At 39.0% G+C, this 22,895-nt stretch overlaps 1 protein-coding gene across 2 annotated transcripts in view; it reads right to left on the reverse strand.

Annotated features, from left to right (window-relative positions):
- Positions 1-387: 387 nt before the first annotated feature.
- The window catches only part of ADCY1 (adenylate cyclase 1), a 148,488-nt gene continuing 125,980 nt past the window's right edge, over positions 388-22,895 (reverse strand). For both annotated transcript variants that reach the window (XM_060781541.2, XM_060781540.2), the window contains 7 exons: positions 21,624-21,750; positions 18,095-18,211; positions 15,253-15,399; positions 14,200-14,298; positions 12,744-12,858; positions 8,893-9,017; positions 388-5,711 (listed from right to left, as the gene is read on the reverse strand). In XM_060781541.2, coding sequence (XP_060637524.2) covers positions 5,376-5,711; positions 8,893-9,017; positions 12,744-12,858; positions 14,200-14,298; positions 15,253-15,399; positions 18,095-18,211; positions 21,624-21,750 — 1,066 coding nt within the window. In that variant the 3' untranslated portion in view covers positions 388-5,375. The remainder of the gene's footprint in view (positions 5,712-8,892; positions 9,018-12,743; positions 12,859-14,199; positions 14,299-15,252; positions 15,400-18,094; positions 18,212-21,623; positions 21,751-22,895) is intronic.

Consider the following 22,895-nt stretch of genomic DNA (forward strand, 5'->3'; position numbering starts at 1 on the left):
AACTAAAAAAATCAGACAGAGAGGCCTATAGATTAGTTTTTATGTTTTCATTTTGTTTAAATATTTTTTATGTAGCTCTGTGTATTGGTTTGCTTTATCTTCTCTTTTTTATGTTTAATGTTTTTTGTGTTGTCATTTGTAGCAATTTTTGTTGTTTTACTGCATTAGTATTAGTGAGAAACAAGATTAGTAGGTTTTTTAAAAAAAATGTAAAAAATTATTATTTGATGTATTGTCGAAGGCTTTCATGGCTGGAATCACTCAGTTCTTGTGGGTTTTTTCGGGCTATAGGGCCATGTTCTACAGGCATTTCTCCTGACGTTTCGCCTGCATCTATGGCAAGCATCCTCAGAGTGACCTCATCTCTGAGGATGCTTGCCATAGATGCAGGCGAAACGTCAGGAGAAATGCCTCTAAAACATGGCCATATAGCCCGAAAAAACCCACAAGAACTGAGATTTATTATTTGTTTTTTCATTTTAGTTTTTCTTTCTTTCAATAAAATTAGTATTTAAAAAATCTTAATCCTTTGCAAGACCAGCACTGAAATTATTTTAAGGATGCATTAAAAAATCAACTTAACATCTATTCACAAAATAAGAGAAAAATAAAGACAAAACTTTACCTTAGGGTCCATCTACCCTGCCCATTTTGGACCATGTGGGATCAGATCAGCCTGTGGGCAGCTACAAAATGTAAGTGGCCTGATCTGGATTAACCAAGTGAAAATTGCTTAATGGCAGTGCAGATAGATATTGCCAGTCCTTGTATAGAACCTAGTGGTGGGTGGCCGGACAGCCACCCCATGCTTCCTGCATTAGGTGGCCCAGGGATGTCCTTGTTTTTGCCAACTACAGTCACCCTCTCTGTCCTTGTTTTTGCCAACTACAGTCAGAGGCGGCCCTAGGTAATTTTCAACGGTAAGCAAACAGTATTTTGGCACCCACCCCCCCCAACATCCAATCACTGATATATATTTTCTGTTTGTTGTGGGAGTTCTGTGTGCCATATTTGGTTCAATTCCATCATTGGTGGAGTTCAGAATGCTCTTTGATTGTAGGTGAACTATACATCCCAGTAACTACAACTCGCATATGTCAAGGTCTATTTTCCCCCAAGAGTGCCTCAAGAGCGCCCCTGGGCAAACTCAACTATACTGCAAATGCTTACTTTGCATAATGGGTTGAGCCGCCCCTGACTACAGTGGCAGCGGGGGGGGGGGGGGGGGGGCTATCTGCTGCTGGGAAGTCCTCCTTCCTCCTTCCATGCCATGTGACTGGCAAAGGAGCTTAAGAGAAGGGGGCAAGAATGGAGAGGTGGGTACATTTGAACCCCCTGCCCAGCAGCATTAAACCAGCTTTGGCACAGCATCTCGCTGCTGAGGTTTCTCAGGGTGCTCCTATCAAACCATAATGTGGGCTGGTACTGACATTTTGCCCATCAGTTCAGTCCGCATTATTGGTCAGTGTGGAAATGCCCTTAGGAACATTTAGAATAAATTGCCCCAAAGACACGCGATACCTTTTCTGTTCCATTAGTCAGTGAAACTTTTAATTATTACTAATACTTTATAAAGAAAATATTGTGCAAAGTTGACATGAAATTTGTGCTTGCTATTAACAGTCCTGTGATAATGACAGGATTCTTTTAAGGTCATGATTTTAAGACAGAAAGCTTACACGTGATCCCATACGAAATCATTCTCACATGGTTAATCATAATGTGATTTACATATGTGCTTTGTAGGACAGAACTAGGTATTCTGCAGGACCATATAACCTGATCAATCTCTTCAGGTGTTTTTTTAAACTAAGGTGCAAGTTGCACCAAAAGGTTTACTGCATGAGCTTGGATGCATTGTTTGGATGCTCCAGGCTAATGCAACAGCTACAGTGCGTTATCAGATAGCGTAGACGTGGCCTTGTCTACACTTGAGCCTAAGGTTGTGCACATAAAACAAAATCCACAGCAATGAATAGAAGCTTTTTTTCACTTCTATGACTATAATTCCCCTCAAAATAGGCACATTTACAAATGCACATCATTATGAGGGTTTTCGAGCACAAATTGTGTCTTTCTTTTAGAGTGTGAACTGAGAACTGGACCTGGCAACTCTTCCTTATAAATGTACAAGTGCAAAAGATTTGCAAGGAAGAAATAATAGTAGTCTTGCTCACAGAGTTTCCCTAACTGGCATGGTGAACATGTAACATGGGATTCTAATTGGAGGAAAAGAAGCTGGATTATGATTATGCAGAAAAGGGTATTGGGATGACCCCACAGTCAACAATCAAGTTAACTGGAGTCCAAGATGTTCATAACAATGAAAGACAAGCAGTAAGATGGGCAACCCACAAAACCTGCTGGCAACAATATGAGCTGCAAGGTAAGAAATGTTTTGCTCCTTTGCTCACATCAACAAGATTTGCAGTGGAGACATTTAAGGGGTGATACAGTGAGGATGCTAAACTACATTGACAAATCACACAATGAGAGAGCATGCACATGCACATGCACATGCTCTCTCTTTCTCTCTCATTCATACATACACAAATATATAAACACATTCAGAACAATTTTGACTAGCTGTCATTTGCATTCTTATAAATAAGTTTGTTTCCATTAGCGATACTGGAGGTCCTATTGTGTAAATAGCAATACTGCTATCTTATTGTTCTGTGTTAGCAAAATGTGAGGTAATAACTCTCAACTTAAAAAATATGGGTCAATACATTTTTGCCAATAAGAATCTTCAAATGTAAGAGCAAACTTTACATCTATCAGCTAGATCCAGATATTCCATTTCCTGAATAGAACAGGTTTTTGCTTGGACAAAAAGCCTTTGGCATGTTCTGGAGAAGGCTTTAATCACCCTGTTACACTGCTTCACTTAATTTTACTTGCATATTGCCTTCCATTTGCTAGGACAAGGAACTTTGTGTGTCCCTTGTGAGCACAACTATTCATGGCATAGAACAACGTCTGTATAGTTGTGAAACATTCAAAACCTTTCAATAAAGGTCTGTAGGATGGGCCAAGAATTTAATTTGTTGAAAACACATGCTTCTCCATATCTAAATACAAGACATTCCTTGGTGCACTTCCACATATGACAAAATATGGAATGAACCAGCATTAAAAATACAATTGTGCCACATTTTGTGGCCACATGTGGGTGCAAAATCCCACCTTTGGAGAGAAGAAGAGAAAAGAGAAGTGAGGAGATGAGAGAAGAGGAAGTCTTGAAGTACAACCTTCAAAGGCAGGTTTTTGCACCCATGTATGGCTACAAAAAGCTCTGAGGGCAAAGAAGAAATTAGACAACCTCCAGGAACAGTAAGGAGGGCTTTCCTTTTTGTTTGGGGAGGGGGCACTGCCATCCCACCTCCACAGGCAGCCTGAGCTTGGGGGATGCTGGATATCTGTAAGGGCATCACTTGGGATTGTGAATGGAAGACTCAGATCTTTATAGAATTTTTAAAATCCGGATATAAGCAGCATTTTTAAGTTTACCCCAGGTTGCTTACATTAGCATGGATGCATTGTTTGGATGCCCCAGGCTAATGTGACATCTACACTACATTTTCTGGCAGTGTAGATGGGTTCTCAGCTTAAAAAGCCTCTAACAGTGAAGTTCCTTTTTTTTTACAAAGTCTTTTTATGCCCACCTAGCCACCATTTTCTTCCTCCTCATATTTCTAGTTTGAAGAGGTTTTTTTTTTTTTTTTGGAAGATTGGCACTAGGAGGATGGTGAAAGAAAATGAAAGAATATAGGCATTTAGTGCCGAATTGCAGCAGTTTGTTTACAGTAAAATTTGTGATAAATAAAGTTTTGGTTAGGGAAAAATAGGAGTCTATTCTAGCCAATCCTACTAAAGTCATTTAATTCTGCCCACCACAGCAGGCAAGATAAACAGCAGTTGCTTCCAGAGTCCCTTAATTGGGCACAAATGAAGTGCAAAACAGAGAAGAAAGAGGAGATCAGATAAGTGTATCTCACCAGCTACTACCTATCCCTAGCTGGTGAGGTTGGCTTAAAGGTTTTCATTTAGGCATAACATACAGATCTGTAAGTTTAGCCAAAATGGAAATCATAAGAAAAGTGGAAGTTGCTGAAAGAAACTAACCCTGGATGCATTTTGGAAACAGCCTTCAAGTGGTCTCCAGAAGGTTCAAAATGTGGCGTGTGGTTTTGTTTTGGTTTTGTTTGCTTGTTTTGCTTATACAAGGCGTACAAGATCAGGTTGTCTCACTTACATGTACACATTGCTTTTATAAAAAGCTTGCTGAAATATGTTGATTTGCTCTTCTTTTTTGTCACCACTACTTCTTCCCACATTATTTATGTTAAAGAAGTAATGTCCAGGAATACGTATACTTCATCAATTGAGGTACACATGTATTTTCTTTGCATGCACATGCGTGGCACACTATCAAAGATAATTTAGACTTATCTTGAATATGTAATGTGTTTATAAGTATCAGTCTAGGCAGTTTAAAAGCTCTTCTCTGTGTGTGACAGAGATGCAACTTACCCAGCTAAAAGGATATGGGACTGTACTAAGTACTCTGATTAGTTGATTCAGTTGTGGGATCTTTAGTAAATCTAGCTCTGGTAGCTGGTCCATCACTATATAGTTGGAAACCACTCAAAGATATGGGAAATTCATTCTGAAAGTTACATCTGTTTACTTGTGCCTTTGCTATTTCATACACTGACATGACTCCACAGCAGTTGCTACAACTTCAGATATGTGTTGTTTACCTGTCACCATATAGCAGCTTTAAAAAGTGTTTGATATAATTTTGCTGGATATGAAATAAAACCACCTTCTCTTTGCTACTACAGGATGCATATTTTTGTATCTATGTGTGTCTCTCTTAGTATGTGTTTACATATGTGTATGTCATTTGTATGTAATATGCCACTGTTTGTCAGAAATTAAAATTGCCAATATTTTTCAATAAATACAATATTTTTCAGTTGCTAATACAAGGGTTGTCAAAATTCAATCATCAATATTGGCAATGTCTGCCACACACATGCTGAGATGCACATGTGTGCACACATACACAAATATATATGCAAATATTCAGTCTCACTTGCATCATGTCAGCTATCCAATTTACTGTTAAGGTTGCTGACAAAATATTCGTATTTTCAGCAATAAACTCTTCCTAATAGAATTGCTAGCCCTTATTTGATTCATTCTAGAAATTCAGGTAAATAGTTCCCAAATTCTCTTTGGTTGGGTTGTAGACATCTTGGTTTACCCCCAAACCTGCAGCCTTAAGCTTCTTGGTAAAAAAAAAGCCAGGTGACCTCTGTTATCCACGTTCACTGCAAATGGCATCAGCAATCTTTTCATTGCTCTCAGGCCTCCTTGATGGCTGGCACAGAAGGAAGATAATGGAGTGTCTGATTCGTGTGGGCTGAAGGCAATTGAAGCATTCCAGCCCCAGCATTTGCTGGAAGGCTGGGAGACGAGGACACAGAAGGACAACTTGTGCCCAGTTTGGTGTGAATGTTCGATCTCCCATAAGGATACATTTTCCTTTCTAAGTTTAAAGATCGTAATTGTGAATTAGTTCCATTGACCTTTCCTTCAAGAAAATAGGTCAGCATTTCACCTTTGCCTTTGACACTGACCTTACCCCGACATGCAAACTCATAACTGCACTTCAATATCCGCTGGACTTCTTCAGTAACCTGTAGGTAAAATATCACTGGTGAGGTATTAAAGTAAAACCATATGACAAATTTATCTTATACCCTAGAAGCCTTTACCAACATTCCCTCAGATTGATAGGTACTACAGAAAAATGTGTTTTTTTTGGTTGGGCCCCAACTATGAGATTTCCTTAGGAACTGTTTTGTCCCTTCTCCCTTCAAACACAAGGCAAAATCTATTTCAAGCCCTTAGTAATATATTACCGGGATTGTGGCGCAGCTGGCTGAGTGTTAGCTGCATTAAGATCACTCTGACCAAAAGGTCATGAGTTCGAAGCCAGCCCGGGTTGGAGTGGGTTTCCAACCAATTGTGTGTAGCCTGTTGTCAACCTTTGCAACCCGAAAGACAGTTGCAAAAATTGGCATTGAATGTTTGCCATATATGTGTACACTGTAATCCGCCCTGAGTCCCCTGCGGGGTGAGAAGGGCGGAATATAAAAGCTGTAAATAAATAAATAAATAAATACAATATTACTTGCAAAGTGTTCTTACTTCATTTCTTTTTCCTTCTAATATCATTTTTAACATCTTAATGGAGAGGTCTTTCACTGATCCTGTTAGTTGTACAAGTTATGTAAGTATTTTATTTTTATTACTGTTCTTACTAGCATATTACTAAAAACTGTTGATTTTTTTACAGGAGAAAAATTGTATGCTTTGCAAAACAATTGCATTAGAAATAAGCACGACAATAGGCTATGCTGATGGAGAAGAGTAGAAGCTATGCAAAGAGGAGCAGGATTGGATTACCATGTACATTAAAGCCTGTTTATGTTGTACACCAGTTGTATTCCTAAGCCCATTCCTGTATTTTATGTGATACAAGTGAATACCAATTGCAGAAACTCCTACTCTATCAGCTCATTGTGGCATGGAGGTTATGCTGGTTATGCCAGTGGAGCGCAAGGTTTGGAAGATCCTACCAAGAGACGTCTTCACATATAATAATAATAATAATAATAATAATAATAATAATAATAATAATAATATATTTATTTTACCCCACCACCATCTCCCCAACGGGGACTTGGAGCCACTTACATGGGGCCAAGTCTGGAAAACATATTACAGCAAAAATAAAACCAAAACATAAGCAACAAGCAACAGCATCAAAATTACATAAGAAAAAAACCCCATATGAATACAGTAACAAAATAACATTACAATAAACACAATTGCAGAGACAATGGGTGGGAAACATGTACAGGATACAATGTTAAAAACTCAAATGAGATAAGAATAGGAGCAAGTTATTTGGAGGGAGCTCATAAAGAAGTACAGGGTTGTGAAACTAAACTTCCCATTGGGGAAGGGGGCATGTACTCCAGTGACAAAAGCGTTGAGGGGAACAGTAGTGTCATGTTGTGCACCTACTGTGCAGCAGAAGAGCCAGGTTTTAAGGTTCTTTTTAAAGGTTTCTAGTGTAGGGGCTTTCCTGATCTCTCCAGGTAATGAGTTCCAGAGTCAAGGAGCCACAGAGGAGAAGGCTCTCTCCCTTGTGCTCACAAGACGGGCTTGTGAGACTGGCAGGGAAGAAAGGAGGGCCTCCCCCGAGGATTGAAGGGCCCGGGTTGGTTCATGGAGAGAGATACAGTCACGAATGACCCTAGGGACAGATCACACGTAATGCTGTTTGAGGGACAGTCTGCATATATAAAGGCTCATCCTCAGAGGGATGGTTAGTAGGTGATGAACTGGTCACAATAATTGTCAAAACAAGATTAGCATAAAACAGCTATACTCTGTGCAGAAGGACCATCTGTAATAAGAAATTCAATGTGCAAATTTGATAAATGTGAATTTAAAATGATGTGTGGGAATGAATGGAAGAATGGAAGGATGTATGGATGGAGCTAATAATTTTGGAATCACCAGTATAATATTAAGGCCTGCAATGACTAACTACCTGCTTGCTGGACTTGCTAATGAGAAACCCTGATAAGAACTGGGACAGGGATAAAGGAAATGTTTGCAACATTCCTTATGTTAAGAAGGAAGTCAACAGAAGATCAACACCAATCAAGAAGATCAACATCTGGCCAGGAAACTGGGATGGATCCAGGATGGAAGACGTCTATCATTAATTTACAACTTTGGGACTACATCAACAGAATTTTCCTATAAAAGACTCAGCCTAATAATGCTCCAATCGTGGCAGACCGAGGAGTCTGATCCACCCGCCATGCTCTGCTCCATGGGAAGGAGAGAGGTGGTGTATTTGGAGAGTGTCAGATATGCTATGGGAAAGCATGATTCTGGACACTTTGGGGCTTCTTTCTCAAGGGAAGAGGAAGAAGTGCGCTTTTGGAGTCTTAGATTTTGTGCAGGGAGTCAGGTTCTGCTGTATGGAAAACAGAGATCTGGTCCTTGGCACTGTTCTTAGGGAAAGAAGTGTTGGCATTTCGGCGTTTTGAAGTTATGGCGTTATGGAAGTTATGGAACTATGCGTTGGCAGGCTGCAGGAAATAAGGGTCTGGCCTTACAGGTGCTTCTCCAAGGAGGGAGAAAGGATATGGTAATATTTGGATGCATGTGGATGAATGCATGTACATGTGTGTGAATGCTGAGTGAAAATGTAATTCCCCTTTGTTTGTTTGTTAGCCATGTAATTGTAAATCCAATGTAGTTGCATAGAATCTGTATGTCTGTATGTCCAATGTCATTCTTTGTCTAAATGTTTTCTGTAATCTGATCTACCCTCTCACACTGGAAATTGCAATAAAAAGAACCTATGCTTCAAAGTTATTGAAAAGTCATTCATGACACATCTGTACTGGTGAAATAATTGCTTTTAGAAATGGTTGAGGTAAGTGAATGGCTGCCACATGTGCCAAAGAAAAATGCTGTCAATTTGTGATGTTGAAAAAAACACACACACTCTGGACTATGACAAGTCTAGAAGGCAAAAAATAGTGCAGAATAGCCAGCTGTGCCCCATAGAAGGCACAATGGGCCATTTAGCTGCAAAACATCTGGTGTGTGGAAAAGGACAGGACAAGTGTGAGAAATCATGTGGGCTGGGGGGGAAATGCACACAGACTGTGGGCCACACTTTGCCCATCCCTGGACAAGAGTAGGGTAGATTTAACTTTCGGGGTAGCTCGTAAAGACACTTTTTGTATATTTAATCAGGACTGATTTAGTTATAAAGGCACTTACCTGAATTTTACCTTGCACTCCCGTACTATCCATTCTACTAGCAACATTAACAGTGTTACCCCAAATATCATATTGTGGTCTTCTGGCACCAATAACGCCTGCAACTACAGGTCCTACGTTAATTCCTGAAACAGTGAAAGAAACCATAAATGTATTTAACTTTTCTTCCATTTGAACAGCAACCCTTATAAAGAGCATAACAGGTGATAAAATGAATTAACTGGATTTATAAAATGCATTAAACTGGTTTATGAAAATGTGTTCATTTTTTATTGATTTATTTAGATTTCTTCATCCCACTAATTCTAAGGGCTGAGTACAAGGTATCTTCACAATTTAGTGCTTCATATGTGTATATTTGTATGCAGGGGAGAAAGATTGAAAGAGTATGCACTAAAGTCACTTAAACTTGCTCATCTGAAACCAGAGTTTGCATATAGCAGTGGTTCTCAACCTGTAAGTCCCCAGATGTTTTGGCCTCCAACTCCCAGAAATCCCAGACAGTTTACCAGCTGTTAGGATTTCTGGGAGTTGAAGGCCAAAACATCTGTGGATCCACAGGTTAAGAACCATTGGCATATAGGCTATTCATATCAATATGTAAATAAGTTTCAAGTTTGAAATCAATCAATTAATCATCCAATCAATTTTCTCCATAAAATAGTTGGAGTGGGGAGATAGGCAAAGACATATATTATTACGACTTTTCTATCCTTGATTCACTAAGTGAAATCTAGAGATACAATTGGTCCTCCACATTAATAGGTTTTATATTCAAGGGTTAGATTATTTCTGCTACTTAACTGCTAATTAAGTAGTAGAAACTGTTAAATTAACTAACATCCATCTCCCTCCCTCTCTCTTGTTCTGTCTAGAACTCCACTCATGCCAAGTGTGTGTCCACATTCACATAAGGCCCCAGCCTCTGGAGAGGGGTGAGGGGCACATTATCACAGTTACTATTGCACCCACATTGTGTAGATGGAGTTGTCCTGTGAACATTCATGCAGCAGCCTCATCCTCAGTAAGGGAGTGAAAGGTGAGTCATCACTGTTGCTGCTGTATGAGGTGGGTGCAGTGGCAGAAGAGATTCCTCATTCCCCACTTCCTGAGGACAGGCCTCACAGGGCAACCCCTTCTTCTCACAGTAGTCCCTTGCCACCCTACCCCAATATCCTGGGAATGGGGCTGCTGTGTGAATCTACATGGACCCAAGGTTTGGGAGAAGGTCAATTCCCAGGGTTCCCAGTAACCAGGTGCACATTCTTCATGCAAACCAGCCCCCCCCCCCCTCACTGTACAGTATTTGCGTTTTTTCCACTTTCATCGGGTTTCAGTCCCTTAATCCCAGCAGACGTGGAGGACCAATTGTAACAATTTGTTGTTGCATTTGCAATGGATCCATGTAGTATAGCTGAAACAAGAACAATATTTCTTACTAACTTTCTAAGTAGAGTACACCCATCGCTCTCAAGCAGACCCATTCCCATCCAGTCAATGAATTAACCCATATGTTGACTCATTATTGAACAATATATGGAAAAGTTCTACCCCACTTATGGCAAACCAATAAATGTTGAAGAGTGTGTCAATAGCACATGTTGGCAAGTGTGAGTTGAAATAAGAAGATGCAGAACAGTGACAAAACTTAAGTGAATAGGTTTTAAAATGAGATCCCATGCTTTTGTATAGCCTTCCCCAACCTAACTGTAAACAATCCCAGTCAGCAGTCATATTAGAGGTTTTGCATATTTGTTGGATGGTTATTACTATGGAAGTATTTTAAGGAGGTTGAAATTTGTCTTAAAGATAAAGCATAATTTAAACTTCTTTATGTGGGTGGTTGGGAGACACAACTAGAAAATAGTTAGAACATCAAAATATTAGTCAGTAAGCCATGTTGGAGGTTTCTAACATACAAATAAAAACAATGACATTGTTTTAATTTTGACACAAATCCCGTTTCAAGTTTGTCAAAGATTCTTATTTATTTATTTACTATATTTATAGTATTTAATGAAAACAATGTCCCTCTCTTTCCCCATCTTTTGGCTTCACTATCAGCTTTTAGAAAGCACATTTTACAGTGTGATGAGAGAAATCCAATTTGACTGCCTGTTTTGGGTGGTGTGACCTCCATTATGGACTGTCCTTCTAGGCTGCAAAGGAAAAACATAACCCTTTCTCTCCCCCCACTCCCCACCTGTCTGACTGCTCTCCTTCGCTTGGAAGGAAAACGAACTCTTTCTTCCTCCACTTGTCCAATCTCTGTCCCTCTCAGCTAAAAAGGCAAAACTTAATCTTTTCTCCTCCTGACGATCTGATTCCTTTTCAGCTACAAAAGAAATGCAACACTTTCTTCCCCTGATCACCCCAATTACTTCATTTCTTTCTTTTTCTTTTTAATTTAAACAAAGGAATTGCAATTACCCTTGCTTGCAACAATTTCCCCTGTTAATTGAACATTTCATTTTGCAGAATTTTCCACTTGTGCATGCTTTTGCCTCATTAAAAAAAGAAAAAAATACTTTTAAGTACATCTCTAGTTGCCAAATAAATACAATACCAAAAGTATTAAAATTGCGAAGTGTTGATTTTTTTGAATATTTTAAGATGGAGTTTTGAAACTATGAAAATAGGAGAGTTCAGGGTGTGTTTAATCTTGAACCTATGAACTCTTGAAATCACACAGTGTGTGTGTATACACACATATACATGGGGAAGCATGTATGAAGGTGGGGACAGCACAGTTGGGGTGGAGTCACATACATGCTAATATGATAAGTCAACAAAGTCAAAGTGTTTGCAAAGAGGATTTGTGCAGGAAGAAGAGGAGCTAGGTAGGCCAATTCAACCAGGATGGGTTTACCATGGAAGAACTTGTTTGAGGAGGCACATGCGCTAAAGTCCTTAGAGGGCAGGGAGGAACAGCTGAAAAAGAGCTTGGAAGATGGCTTTAGTATATTTAATATTCTTCTTTATACTAAATCAAATATGGTAAACTGAAAAGCTTAGGAAGATAGGGTAGTTTGTTTAGTAAAATTTAATTGAAGTAGTATTTGAAAAAGATTATGGATTCTTTGTTGACTTTCTATAGAAAATATGGATTCATCAGCCAAAACCACATTTTTACTAGGTAGTTCTAATCTCGTCTTAACAACAAAAGTTGCTTTTTATCTCTATAAAGCATATAAAAGGAGATTAGAGTATATACTGATCAGATTGGCATTCAGTGTAAGGGGGACGAGGACATCTGATGTACATACTTAGGATTAAGGTATATTTGCCTACCAGCTGGACACCTTCACTTTTTCTTTCTGTATATATATGTATATGTATGTATATTTGGCTGAGATGTATACTGTACATTGTGTTAATATTTTGTATTTTGATAAGGCCAATTGGCTGATCAATAAAAACATTTTGTATTGACTTTCTGCAGAAAATACGTATATGACTCTGTAAACTTTGATTTGAATATTAATAAGTACATGTTATGGGAAGGGTGATGATAATTTATTGTGATAGATGAACTGCTGCAAAGAATATTGCTAGTCACTTTTAACTTTTCTGTTTTTAATAAAATGTTAAAAAGAAGAAGCAAAAGCAGCAGATAGAGGAGAGGGGGTATCACCAGTAACAGATTTCATTTACTTCTCAATAAAAATTCATGGCCTGTTCTGAAAACTAAGATTTTATGTAATTAGTAAATTAATGGCAATCTCACATATTTACTCTGACACTTATAAATATTCGTATAAAGAACAAGAAACACTTTCAAAGATGTAATACAATCAGATTACTTTTGTCAGTTGACGTTCCAAGTTCTGACTATTGAAAAGATAACTTACCAACCCGAAGAACAAAATCATTGTAAGACTGGTAGTTGATTTCATCAAGAACATCAAACATTTCTATTGAAAAATCAGCCAGTGTACTGAGATGGGAATAAATTGTTTTCTTTGCCTACATTTTAAAAAAGAAAGTTTATTCATCATTATTCATTCACTGATCTTCTCTACAGGAGTAAAATTGTCTACAAATGCACTAACATAACGAGTTAAAAGCATGATTGAAAAACTAAAGATAAGCCTTAAACACATTTTAAAAAGTAAATATGTATATACTTGAGTATAAGCCTAATTTTTCAGCCCTTTTTTAAGGCTGAAAAAGCCCCCTTCGCCTTATACTCAGGTGAGGGTCCTGGTGGGAAGGTGTAGGGCTGAAAGGAGGACTTCTTTCAGCCCCATGCCTTCCTGCCAGGACCTTCATCTCTCCACACAGCAACCAAGCTCTCCTTCCTCTCCTCCTTTCTTGCGCAGTGCACGCCTTCCTCCCCTCCTCTCTTGGTGCAGCGGACATCTTCCTCTCCTCTTTTCTTGGCACCAGTCTTTCCCACTTTTCCCTATTCATATACAGACAACATTTCCCCCAAAATGTATAGCTAAAATAAACTGTGGTGATTATTGGAAGGATATGTAAGCAAATTTACAATGAAGAAGGTTAGAATAATGATTTAATTATGGGCAGTTGGACGGTCTTATCTTAAATTACAGATTTATGTAAATATTCAAAAACTTTTAACCTACTGATGCCCCAATTAATGTAATTTTATTGGCATCTATTTTTATTTTGAAATTTACCAGTAGCTGCTGCATTTCCCACCCTCAGCTTATACTCGAGTCAGTAAGTTTTCCCAGGTTTTTTTTTTTGGGGGGGGGGGGGGCAAATTAGGTGCCTTGACTTATATTCTGGTCGGGTTATACTCGAGTATATACAGTGTTTATACACTAACACTATATCCCCAAAAGAAGAAAGTAATATATCCACCTTCCTTTGCAGATGGTTGCAAAGAAAGCAGATAGTTACAGGCATGGGCTTCTAAAGACAGTTGGGGACTTTCTTCTTAATATTTAGGTGGAATCTCCTTTCCTGAAGGAAAACTAGCTGAAAAATGGTGAGCAAATATTATCATCCAGTTCTAGTTCTAATTAATGTGTATCTTTATTCAACATCAAGATAGCTGTCCTGTCAATATGCTCCCATAATTAAGAAATCTTTGGAGATAACTCTGGAATCCAAATGGTATGGGATCACATAGTTGATTGGACTGTGTAGCTTTCATGCAGCTCTCAAGCCAGCTTTTTGGGTGGGGATTGGGGTGGGGGTTAGCAGCGTAGCTACCACCAATACTAACCCAGAGTAGTTCACTCTAGTTCAACATACTAAAACAGGAGGTTCCTACAACATTCTAAAGATCATTTGTGAAAATGCTCAAGGAAACGTTCCAAATGAAAGCTATCTTACCTTGGTGCCTGTAGTTGGTACAAGTCCTACTGCTGCCATATACGTACTGCCAATTGTCTTGATTTTTTCAATGTCTTTATAATATTCTTTGTCCATAAGCTTTATTTGAAATATAAAACATCGCATAGTATTTTAAACAAGAAAGACAGGTATGCTTATTACTTTTCTCTCCCCCCACCCCAGCTTTCAGCTATTTTTGCTGCCTCAAGTATATAATAAATATTTTAACGTCTATAAAATTGGGCCCCTTCCTTCTTCTCTGATATGATTTGCAAAGGCCAGGCTCAACACAATAGTTTCAAGTGTAAGAGTTTGCGATTGTACATAGTTTCTGTTCACCTTCTTGATACAAATAACTGGGTATGAAGGGGAAGAGAAAGGGGTGATAGAAGGGCAAGGAAAGGGTGGCAAGTGAGCAGTGTAGACTCAGATTTGGTGCTGTTCACCTGTGCAACTGTCGTGCAGCTGCCGGGCTGGTTCAGGCACTGACTGTGTAGCTTTTACGCAGCTCTCAAGCCAGCTTTTTGGGTGGGGGTTGGGGTGGGGGTTAGCAGTGTAGCTATCACCAATACTAACCCAGAGTAGTCCACTCCAGATCAACATCGAGATAACTGTTCTGTCAATATGCCCCCAGAATCAAGAAATCTTTGGAGATAACTCTGGAATCCAAATGGTATGGGATCACATAGTTGATTGGAACATGGTGTGATCCATATTCTTGTATCAAGTTAATGAATTACTTGATAGATTTGGCTTGAACCATCTGGAGAAGATCCGGCTAATTACTGAAGATTATGTCCTTCCGCTCAGGATGTGGGATTATATAGCCAAATTTTGCAGAATAGTGAATAATTTAATTTTGCAGAATAGTGAATAATTTAAATTTTCACAGACGTAAGAAAATCTCACTTGCTGCCTGAATAATTCAGTGATGCTGAGATCTTAGAATGGATTACATAGTGATAAATAAATGTTATGAAAGTAATGTGCTATATTATCAAGATTATGAAAAAATTACAAATATATTGCTGAAATGGCAGACTCAAGTCTTACCTCGTCAAAATCTGCAATAATTTCATTTAACAGACGTAAACATTCCACTCCCATGTTATTGCCATCCAGTTCTATGTAAAAATCGTTGAAATTGGGAATGGAAGCAAACAGCACTCCGACTTGGGAATATGACTGGTAATACAAATCCTGAAATGTTTAAATTAAATTGTCTGTTAAGATAAAAAATCTCATTGGGGTTGGATTCAGACAAAGTGAATATCCTTATATCTCATTGAAATGAATGGGATTTTAGAAGGGACTACATTTTGTATGGCCATCACTGGGTAATTTAGGGCCCTTTGAGACATCACTAAATCCCAGGAAGTACTGGGATTTTGTCCCCACCCCCAACTCAAACTTCCCAGGGAGGGTAACTATATGCCCTCCTGGATCTACCAGAGGTTGATCCTCCCATCCCCAGCCCTCCCCAGACTTATGTGGGGGCATGGTTGAAGCTGCAGACCTTGTCAAGGAGAGCTCCTGGTCCATGAAAATGATGCATCGTGTGGCTGCAGCCAAGCCTCATGTAAATTTGGGGGGGGGGGGGGGGGCTGGGAAGGGAAGGGGTTGGTGCTCAAAGAACTGGGATTGCTGTGGGGATGGATCCCCAAGATTGAGAAAGCAATCCTGGATGTCAATCCCCACAGGGTCCACACCTGGAAAGATCTGGACCTTACCTTAAGGTTCAGATCTTTCCAAGTGTATAAGTAATCTGGAGTCAACGGGGAAATCCCAGTTTACTCTGGATTAATTCGGGTTTATCTGAGATGTCATTTGGATGCCTCAGGTAAACCTGGGAAAGGTACCATGTTTGGGGCGTGTGGATGAGCCCTTAATTAATGTACATAAAGATCCAACCCAATTCAAGAATCAGCATTCAAAAGGCAACATTTCAAAGTTTCAAGGATGCTTTTGTATCTAATTCACATATTATTATGTAGGTCAGAAGGTCATACAAACTTCATATGGAAATGGAGACATGCCTAATGGGGCTGCTGATACCACATCGCTTTTTAACACTTTCATACAAGCTATGAAAAAGCAACAAGTGTCCAAAAACTTTGTTGTAATTTTCAGCTCTGACACAAATAAAAATAATATGTATCTGGACAGCATGGCACTGGCACTACAGGGAGGATACCTCTTTGGTGACTTCCTTGAAATCCTGGGTTCCCCTTCCCCCTTTTATTTCACTACATTCTTTTCGTAATGTTGTATCATTACAGGTACAACAAAATGAACAATAAGAATGTTGTATCATTACAGATAAGAATGTTGTATCGTTACAGATACAACAAAATGCACAATAACAGGGCATATCTGTTGTATGCCCTGTTATTGCTCATTTTGTTGTATCTGTAATGGGACATGGGGAATAGATGTGACCCATATTAGATATTGGGGTAATAGGTGATTGGAATTGTATAGAGTTTAAAATTCACCTGGCTTTCTTAGGAAGAGGGGGGAATCTTCCTTCCTCCTCTCTCTCTCTTTAAAGCTGCTTGAGAGGTTGTTGTCTGCCCCGTGTTCCTGTCATTTAGGCTAAACTAAATAAAGCGGTCCTTATTCAACCCATTATTTGTCTCTGCTCTCATTAGTCCATGACATCAATTCAAAATATAAAAACACAAGATGTTGAACAAGGAACACTTTTTTTTTAATTTTTGTGAGCAGAATCTGGGTGGGTACAGCCTGCTGCAACTAAGTTGGTCCATAACTGCTGTCTTCTAACACTTGTTATTCTATCTCCCAGTGTGCATGCCCAGTGTGGAACACATCTCACCACAGTAAAACAGTGGATGTGGCTCTTAATGAGACATGCCACATTATCACGGGGTGTCTGCGCCCTACACCACTGGAGAAAATACACTGCTTAGCCGGTATTGAACCACCTGACATCCGCCGGGAAGTAGCAGCCAATAGTGAAAGGACCAAGGCAGAGACATCCCCAGTTCATCCCCTGTTTGGGTATCAGCCAGCACGTCAATGACTTAAATCTAGAAATCGTTTTCTAAGATCTACAGAGACACTAGCCGGAACACCCCAGCAAGCGAGAGTCCAAAAGTGGCAGGCTCAAACCCTGAACCTCAACCAATGGCTGATACCAAATGAGAGACTCCTCCCTGGGCACACAGAAAACTGGGCAACTTGGAAGGCGCTGAACAGACTGCACTCTGGCACCACAAGATGTAGAGCCAACCTTCAGAAATGGGGCTACAAAGTGGAATCCTTGACATGCGAGTGTGGAGAAGAGCAAACCACTGACCATCTGCTGCAATGCAACCTGAGCCCTGCCACATGCACAATGGAGGACCTCCTTGCAGCAACACCAGAAGCACTCCAAGTGGCCAGATACTGGTCAAAGGACATTTAATCAACTACCAAACTCACAAATTTTGTATTTTGTCTGTTTGTTTGCTTTGTTCTGTTAGAAATGTAATACTGTATAATTGACTGGTTGCCCTGACATGACAAATAAATAAATAAATCTCCCAGTCAGAAGTCTAAAAAATGCTGGATCTTTCATCCTTTCCTCCAACAATGTACAGCCTGAAAGTTTAGCAAACATGTTGATTGGCATTTTCTTTTAGGAGTCATGGTAATTATAGCACTATTTATTTATTGCCTTTCTCCTAGCACAGGCTCCAAAGATCAGTTTGTTATCCTGAACATGAAAAAAGGTTGTGTTACATTATTATTAATATCTTAACATTACAAGGAGGAAGTTACCTATGTTTTTGAGGAAGTTGTTGCTGTCCTCTGCTATTATGTTTTGAAATACAGTGTACATTATATAGCCTGGGAATGAGCTAGAAATCCAGATAGTGATCATTTTCCTTACCATATTTCTTGGATTAGACATGAGAAAATGTTGAGCAACATGTGCTGGCAATAAGTTAAAGAGTATCCGTTTGTTATCCAATTTCACTCTTTCCATATCATCTCTCTCTTCTTCTGCCTATGTAAAAAGTGATATTTTTTAACAATGCAAGGTACAGTCTTAACTACATTTTGTAGGGAGGAATCTCATTTTGCAACCACGAGTAAACATGCACATGTTTGCATTGTTCATAAAAACTTTTCTTGAATTTGTATGTGCTATCTTCTACCAGGACACACACACATATGTTCACATACTTACCTATAACTAAGGATGGTACAAAATTCACAGTATAAGTATTTAATATGTATACCACCCTCTTCAAATGCCAAGGAATGAGTTTAGTTGAGCAACTCACTAAGTGTACTCTCCTTTAACTGGGTCTTTACCCACTGCTGACTATACTGTCCATCTTCCAAAAGATGACCAAAAGCTTACCTTATGGAAGATAGGAGTAGTCTGCAAGCACAGAAGGACCCCCTAAAGAATGAAAGGGCTCTGTTGGCTCTCAATTGGTGACAACTTGACAAGTGATGATCAAGTATTTTTTCTATAATCAGCAAAAGTGCAAATGAGACATTTTTTCTTGGTTGGGAGCACATAAAAAAATTATGGGGCAAATAGGTTGGCCATTAGCCACCATAGAAGAAGCTTCTGGGGAAAACATATTTTCACATAACACTGGGTATGGTGGGAATTGCAATCCAAAATGTCTGGAAGACACTAGATGAATGGGGGTTCCTTTACGGCACTTTCCTCCAAACTTTGGTCTTCCAAATGTTTTGGATTTCAGCACACAGAATTCCTGATTGTTGGCCAAGTTTACTGTGGATTCAGGGATCTGAAGTCCAAAACAGGTAGAGCAGGCACCCTCAAATTGTGGCCCTCCAGCTATTTGGGCCTCCAACTCCCAGAAGCCCTAGACAACTGTTCTTGTTTAAAAAAATATTTCTATTAATAATTTTATAGAGTAAAAAGAAATGAGGAAAGAAAAGAAGAGGAGGAAAAGATATGTGTGTGTGTGTGTGTATGTATGTGTATGTATATATGTATATATATACACACACACACACACACCAACAATTATTTTTTTAAACCTTTTGACTTCTATCCACTTTATGCCGTTGTGTAATTCTGTCCAATAGTCAGCAATTCTGTGCTTTTTGTTTTCTTTATTTTTAATTTTTTTTCTAAAAAATCAAGGTCTGGCTAAGTCTCAGGAATCCCAACTGTTATTTCCAATTCCCAGTGGCCGGGCTAAGTTGCTGGGAGGACTGAATCATAGAATCATAGAATCAAAGAGTTGGAAGAGACCTCATGGGCCATCCCCTGCCAAGAAGCAGGCATATTGCATTCAAATCACCCCTGACAGATGGCCATCCAGCCCCTGTTTAAAAGCTTCCAAAGAAGGAGCCTCCACCACACTCCGGGGCAGAGAGTTCCACTGCTGAACGGCTCTCACAGTCAGGAAGTTCTTCCTCATGTTCAGATGGAATCTCCTTTCTTGTAGTTTGAAGCCATTGTTCTGCGTCCTAGTCTCCAAGGAAGCATTTCCATGAGGGATTTTAATGTGATTAATTGTGGCTAGCCAGCCTCATTTCATAGTCCTAGGTGTTGAGCTGCAAGTCGCAGCATCCCAAGTCAGCAAATGGACAGATGGTGAAAATTCCCTGCCATAAAATCTGGTGCGGGGTTGGTGGTGGTGACATAATTTCTGCTCCTCCTCTAAGGAGAAACAGATCAGAAACCTCATCCAAGCATCACTCCAGCTCACCAGAAGATTCTAACATCCTTCATTCCAGAACAGCTGAAATAAAGGCGACAAACAATGCATTCAAAGGCAGAATAATTTCCTGTGTTTCAAATACAGTTCTATAGTCAATGTATATGTTTTCCCCAACACTCTAAAAGATGTACATGGCTAAAAAGATCCAGATATGTGAGTCCGCTTGGGGAGGCAGGGTGAAATGCAAATAAATCATGCAAACAATGCTTGTAGACACACAAGCATTGTTTGCAGGGGTCCTTTGAATGCAATATTCCTGCTTCTTGGCAGGGGGTTAGAATGGATGGCCCATGAGGTCTCTTCCAACTCTATGACTCTATATATAGGCCTCTGTTGGCTTCATATTATAGAAGCTTGGGTGGGCAACCAGAATAAAGAGTAATATCATTAAATTGTCAACAGAATTAAAGGCATATCTATTGAAAGGAAGCAACAAATAAACAGTACCCCCAAGTAATTACAGGGGCTGGCCAGGACAGCTGGCTTCCCTCTCACTATCTCAGCCACTATTGATTCTAAGACTTTTTTTTTGCATCTTGAGTTTAGGAAAAAGTGCATCTCAGTACTGATGAAATATGGCATTTGCCTAAAATGAATTCTGGCTTTGGTATAAATAAGGGACAGTTAAGAGACTAGATATTTTGGACAATTCAATAAGGGAACAACAGATTTAACATTCTCTCCTTGGTTCTCCTTTTCTAAAACTTAACATTTTAGAGCCAGATATCTGATCAAACCTAAGCCATGCTTCTTAACAATTGCCTTTACAAAATCTTTCTTCTCCTCTCAAAAGCTCCTGAAGCCTCATTTTGAGACATCGGAAGCTTACTCTGAGGGGCCTAATGATGCAGTGGGGGGGGGGGGGTGGCTAGATGCCCTCCAAGGTTGACCTCTGATTGACCTGGGAGGGCATGTAGCCACGTCCCTCAGGAAAACCTGGGATTTGGGCCCTCTGTGTGGCCTAAATCTTGAAAGGAACTGGGATTTTAAATCCTGGTTCCTTTCGCAATTTGGCTTTGTCTGGAAGGACCCTGAGATCATCAGTGCATGCCCTTCCCTCATTCCATTACAAGCATTTGGTGGGGATGTGAAAGAAGACCTTAATGGTGGTTGCTTCTGGACTCTAGGTGAGCCAAAATTGGCCCCTTCTTGTTGCTTTTCCAGCAGTAGGCACCTCCCCCCTTTTAAGACATGCTTTCACCAGAATTCTTTTAAAGAATGGACCAAGGTGTGCCCTAGGAACCATCAAATATTATCCCTCTGAAAATGGGCAAAAGGTATTAAATTGAATAGATTTGTAAGCCGAGGAAAGCAAGATGCAGTACACCTATTCTCTGAAAACAATGTCATGAAAATGATGGAGTTGGAGGAGTAGGAATACATCACCAAAGATGGCAGATATACAATGCCCCCCCCCCAACATCATACACATTATTGCTACTTAGCATGAAACTGAATAGGGCTCCAGAAAAGGGTGTAGCATCTGAAAGCAGGAATGAAATTTCAGGCATCTGATAAGAAGCGAGAATCTTAAGGGATAAAGCAGGAATATATGGAGAAAGGTAAAGCAAAAGAACACATATCATCCCTCCACTTGTTAAATATTTCTTAATAAAAATGTTTTCGTAATCTTGCATACAATAAGGAACTACACAAAATGGAAACCATACTATTGTTATGGAAGGGAAAAAAAGGATGCCTTGCCTGCACAGCCCAGAGGTAGTCCAGACGTAACTTCAAATCCACCTGCCTGGAATGAAGTGCCAAAGCGCAGGAAAATAATAAGATGGCTAATATGGGTTCATAGCCACGGATATAAAACGAGCCACCCCTTTAAAAAAAGAAAGAAATGAGGCATGTAAGTATTTTATTCAATGGCAGTATAAAAATATGAAAACAATAAATCTGATCATTCTAGTCTTTGAAAACAATTTGGATTCAGAACATATAATTTCATTGATTAGTATTGGGAGTAACACATTACAGGAAATTTTAAAGACGTAATTTCTTCATTATTGAAGGTACAACAATATTATGTTACAATTGTAATTTAATAAAAGAAAACTCATTCAATTTAGCATAATGGTAACGTCACCAGTTATATGGCCTCACCAAGAGGTGGAGAAGGAATATTTCTGATTTCTTTTAATGTATGTTTTGAAAGTTTAAAAAATATTTTTAAGGAACCTGGAAATGATGTCCTTTTAAACATGTACAAACCCAACACTAAATAGGGCATCAGAATACATTTTAATCTTCTTTGTCTAAATCTTTTATTCCCACTGTTGGAAAAGAACACAGTTCTTGCTTCCAGAGATATTCCACTATGTAGCAATTACATGCAATTTTTCTACATGTATTTCTACATAGTGGAAACTTGTTTTCTGTGCAGAAATCAATTTTCTGTGCATAGATACAGTATTTTTGTACACAAATATATAGGTATTTTTTAAAAACAGAAAACATGTTTTTCTGTGCAGAAATGCACACAATCTTTCTGTGTAAAAACACATTAGTCTGTTGAAAAATCACAAATACTTCTGCACAAATAAATAATTCTGGGTATGCAGCAAAGAACCTCACAGTAGGCTCTTGACTATCTGATGGTGTTCTGAGTGTCAGGAAGTACAAAATGAGTGCAAAATTAGGACTTGGAACTATAATCATAATTATAAAAATAATTTTCTATGCTTTGTTCCATGTAAAATAGAAAGGTGAAGTACAAATACATACCAAAGCAATTGTGAGGCCTTCTGCTTTTATAAAAGACAGAGTAGCGTATTTAATTCTTTCCATTTTTAGTTTATCCTATACTTAGGGGATTTTTTAAAAGAAAAATCCCTGTACATGTTTCTGCATGTTTCTCCTAACTTATACATTTTTGCAAGAAATTTTATTATTATTTAAAATATTTCTTTCACCACTCAGTTTTGTGCACTTTCCCTTAATATAGCATTTTTATACCTTTTTTATTGA

This window comes from Anolis sagrei, chromosome 6 (genome assembly GCF_037176765.1).
Source record: "Anolis sagrei isolate rAnoSag1 chromosome 6, rAnoSag1.mat, whole genome shotgun sequence".
Classification (NCBI taxonomy): domain Eukaryota; kingdom Metazoa; phylum Chordata; class Lepidosauria; order Squamata; family Dactyloidae; genus Anolis; species Anolis sagrei.